Source organism: Halyomorpha halys, unplaced genomic scaffold, assembly GCF_000696795.3.
Source record: "Halyomorpha halys isolate HHAL.00 unplaced genomic scaffold, Hhal_1.1 Scaffold9171.1, whole genome shotgun sequence".
NCBI lineage: Eukaryota > Metazoa > Arthropoda > Insecta > Hemiptera > Pentatomidae > Halyomorpha > Halyomorpha halys.
In genome coordinates this window covers 1-4,912 of record NW_027114351.1, presented here as the reverse complement: position 1 = coordinate 4,912, position 4,912 = coordinate 1, and the positions used below count along the sequence as shown (strand labels likewise).

The 4,912-nt window shown below is 31.4% G+C and overlaps 1 protein-coding gene across 1 annotated transcript; it reads right to left on the bottom strand.

Annotated features, from left to right (window-relative positions):
* Positions 1–6: 6 nt before the first annotated feature.
* Positions 7–3,723, bottom strand: LOC106692133 (muscle segmentation homeobox; the record flags this gene model as incomplete). Its single annotated transcript, XM_067051558.1, is given in 2 exon segments — positions 7–1,140; positions 3,536–3,723. Coding segments are annotated over 2 exon segments (416 nt in total), but the record flags the coding sequence as incomplete, so codon positions are not given.
* Between the last annotated feature and the right edge of the window lie 1,189 nt (positions 3,724–4,912).

The window sequence follows — 4,912 nt, the reverse complement described above, 5'->3', positions numbered from 1 at the left end:
TATATATATACCCAAATTCAACATTATCTAAAATTCCTGGTTCTTTTAACATACCAATAAAGTACAAAAACACATACTGTCTATATACATATGGATTATTATAAATTACCAATTGGAACATATGGACAACCAGTATTAATGCTTAAAATACAAAACACAAAATGGAAAAACTATTGACATGATTATCACAAAAGATTAAAAATAAAACATCTACACCTATGTTACACAATACTATACATTCTTGACTATATTTTGATGGTTAGTATCGATACAGTTTATTTTTACATTAAAAAAAAAAAGAAGAAGAAAAACATTATGTTCACAACATAAATGAAGCATAGAACAACAAAATGACTATCAGAAATACTTAATACTTAAATAAAATATGGCCTCACAGGTACAATTTCATCAACAATTTTACAACCAAACAAAAAACGGTCCAAAATTGGGAATTAGCGTGTTTATTTGTGACTTTTAATAAAAGTTATAAACTTTTAAGAAATAAATAAATAAAAAACCACTAAGGTATTGGAAGAAGCTTTGCCCTCGCATTCTTAGGGACCAGAATCTGCCACGGCGTCAAGAAGGTACAATCCAATGTAACGGAGATGTTGACACATGATTATAGAAAAAACATTTAAAGCCTAGTAATTTGGATACATTTAAGAACTTTGTTATCAAGTTAATGTGATCGTGGAAAATGATAATACTTTGGACAGCACATGGCTCCGAAGGTTTGATTGTTGAATGCTTGAATGGCGAGGGGTTTTTCTACGTCGGTTCCTTTAAGAATAGTCCAGGATCTTGAATTCTCTGAATGATGATTATGACGGGCTTGTCTCGACTTGCGACAAGCTCTTGCAGACAGACAATATACAACGACTATGTACAGAAGGGCCAGCTAGAGGCAGGCTATGACAGAGGCGGAGGGGGCGACCGCTGGGGCGGACTGACGAGGGGGTGCCTTAGGAGCCCCGACAGGGGGTGCGGCAGGAGCTGGTCGGGGCCAAAGTATTGGACGGGCCCGTAGAGGGGGTGGTGCGGCCGAGCAGCCGCCACGGCCGCCATCTTCAGCTTCTCTATCTCTGCCTCTTGGAGCCGCTTCGCTTTCGCTCTCCGGTTCTGGAACCAGATTTTCACCTGCAAAGAATAAAGAAAAAGAACGTTAGTTAAAAGTTTGATCACCTTACTATATAGGAAATCATCAAACATAAGTAATATTGGCAAGGCACAGGGAAACTCCCTCTCTACATTGTGGAAGCAATATCGACTCTAAACCTAACAACATGAATGATTGATGTTGTTAGGAATGGTAAACAAATCACGAAAGAATTTCGTTTTTCCTAATTTAATTTCCTCCCCCCCCCTTTTTTGGTAATATTTTGAAAAAGTGGCATTTGGTTGCACCATCACTTTCATATGCTTGGAGTGCCCAGTTTGGGAACCACTAACTTGGATAAATACCCTGCCCCTGTTATGCCTCGTCAATTAAACCATGCTGAACTTTAAAACGTAAATTTATTTTAATTTCTCCTACTGTGAATTATTTAAAATATATGTTGGAGAGAAACACTGTAAACTCTGAAGTGCAACCTCAAAAAAAAATAAAAAAAGGCTAGGGATTCAAAATTTATAGACCATTCATTGGTGTAAGTATAAAGAAATAAAACTTGCTCAATCCATCGGCATTTTCATAATTCCTAAATGCAAACAGTTATGTTGAATTTTTTTTAGGAAATCCAATTTTTTGAGTTTTTAATCTCGATTTTTGGTAACTAATTTGAATTCTTGAATGTTTTTTTATTAATTGCATTTTTCTAATTATTATAATTATAGTACAAGACGAAAACTAACTCCAAGCAGAGATTTGACACCAATATAGTATAACTTTTATATAACGGACAACCACGAGGAATACGATATTTATCGCTTTTCGAAAGTTTCCGTAAAGAAGTATCTAATTTTAAAGAACACAAAAATGAAATGTTAGAATGATTTAAACAACGCAGAAATATATTTTTATTGCGTCAGTTATGTAGTTGACCATTTAGAGGAGTTTCCTATATTCAAGCGTGCCGATAAGATGAGGTTGACTATACAAATAATCTTCAGCTCTATTTCCTACGCTGCTGATTTGTACACGAACAATAACCACCGACTGCTTGTTTTAGATATTTAGCATTCACTTTAAGGCCAATTGAAATTAGTTTTCCATAAATCTGTTAAAAAATATTATATTAACAAACTTTCTCAAACAAAGACCCTGAGAATCTTAAGAAGAGCCGACCCAGCATGTGGTAAATGCGACCACTAAACCAATTAGAGATGCTATGCTAAAAAGTGTTCCAAAGGGAAGGGTCCCTTTGACCGACAGTTCAAACACCACTCAGGGCCATTAAGAATCCTTTTCTACCATCTTCGGGTCGTAAAAGATCTCGAGTCTTCTCAGAAGTACCATTCTCTTGTCTCGGCCCCAATTTGTTACTTTTGACAAATTCACAACCGCTTTCTATTCTTATAGTGCCTTATTGAAAAGTTGTTGTCTTTAAGTCAAGTACTCTTTGTAATAAAAAAGTAATTTAGTAGAAAGAACTAAAATATGTAAATTTGTATACCGTAAAGTTAAATGCCTAAGGTGCCATGCTAGGTTTTTTCGTACGAATAGACAAGTTACAACGAAAGTATATAATTTCTTTTACACTCTCTTCACTTGTTTTTATGTACTATACTTCTTTCCTTCTACATTCCGTTTTATTCCTTATCCTTCTTATATTTCACAGAAACCTATATATTGTTCATCTTTCTTCTAACTCTCCCCTGTTTAAAAAGCCTCTATATGATAGTATTGAGTTTTTAAATTTCCTCTGAGTTGTTTAGGAAAACCTCATTGAATTTTCGTATCGAAAAAATTGTTCTTGTTCTAAAATTTCATTATTGTTTCGGAAAGGATTCACTTATCATCATATAAAGCAGCATTTATTGTATCTTATTATATCATATAATCATAATTTTTTTTTTTTTATACTTTTAGATATATGACCATTATACTTTATTCAAAATAATTCAATTTAGGAAGCGGACTGCTAAGCCTGTTGAGCCATAAACTCAGCGTTATCGGAACAGATGCGGTGCCCATCTTTTATGTTGGAGAGTATAAGATAAACCCCAAATAAAAAATATGTTTTTAATCTTTAGTTAAAAATAAAGATATTATTAACAAATTTAATTATAAATTAAATTATTTCAATGATCGAATAAACTTTAAAGACTATAAAACATTGTTGCACATTAAAAAAACTTAATCTTCTCTCAAGTGCCATTTTTTATAGAACCTGACTTTACATATTATTACATAATAAATTCTGTTTTATCATTCTGGTTGAGGATTACAAAAATGTATTGCTAATCCTATAACGGTTTATTACAAGAATCGCTAGCCTTAAAGACAACTACTCCTTTTCAATTATTAATTTATAAAAAATAACCTCCATTTTAATTTTTCTTAAATAAATTTTAGATTAGTTGAAATATTCACCTGAGTCTCAGTTAGATGAAGGGAACTGGAGAACTCCGCCCTTTCGGCAATACTCAAATATTGTTTCTCCCTAAACTTCTTTTCCAGTGATAAGAGTTGTTGGGTAGTGAAAGGTGTCCTCGGCTTCCTGTTAGGCTTGTGTTTCCTCAGGTTACACTTCAGCTTAGGAGGTTCTCCATTGTTGGGTTCTGTAAAGGAAGGAGGTAAAGATTAGCTATAAGATAAATTGTGAAGATAAATTTAAAAATTTGTCTATTTAGATAGAATTTATATTAGCAACTGAATAACCCTAGAGCGACCACCAGTCATAAGAGTAAGGTTGGATAACATTTTTTTTTTATTATTATTATTTAATGTATATACCTAACAGAAAAGTAGAAAATTATTTTATTATTTTTTAACTCTTATATTAAATAAAATCGAAACAAAATCACTTTAATCAGTTTATAATATACACGAAACATATAACATGTGGATTATTCTCGTTATTCAGGTATCAGAGATACATCAAATCAGTTAATAGTTAACCGTATAGCAAACAGTGGATGATGGGAACAGATAAACGCCCAGATGTTGAGCCCCCAGCCAACAGCACTTCACAATATCGCTCTACCCACACACATGTTACACTCCATTTTCAATTACGGGTTAATGGGCATGTGGAAACAATATACTCTTCTTTAATTAAATGGAATTAAAATTAATCGAAACTTTTAATACAAATGATGATTACTATCCTGGTTATAAATGAACGTGATTTCTCACCAGGAAGTATCTACGAATATGTATGTTTTTATTGAAAAAAAAAATCAGTAAATTAAATTGAGAACTACAAAGATATATGAAATGAAATATAATAAATTAATAACAAATAAATGTAATTTCACATTCAAGAATAATATATTAGTTTTTGCTATTGATGTGGAGATTAAAAAAAAAATTATTAATATAATAAAAATATATTTTTTATCCTGGCAATAAATTGACATGTTTTCACACCAAGAAAGTTTTGATATTTATTTAATAAAGCCAGTAGAAAAAGACTGTAAAAGTGTATACAAAGAAATTTAATTTCACATTCAAGATAAATTTATTAGTTTTAACGATAGTTCAGGTTTTTTTAAGAAAATAAATATAATTTTCATTCTGGTAACAAATAAAAATCATAGCATTCCAAAAAAACTTAACAAAAAATACTTTTTAAAACTAAATCAGCAACAAAAACTGGGAACTAGAATGATATTTACAAAAATAAGTTTAAAAAATTAATGTAATTATTTAAAATGTCATTAGTGTTTTACGTTTGTTGGTATGATATTATTTCGACATTTTACCGTTTATTATTTATATTAATCTATTTGTTTATATTTATATACA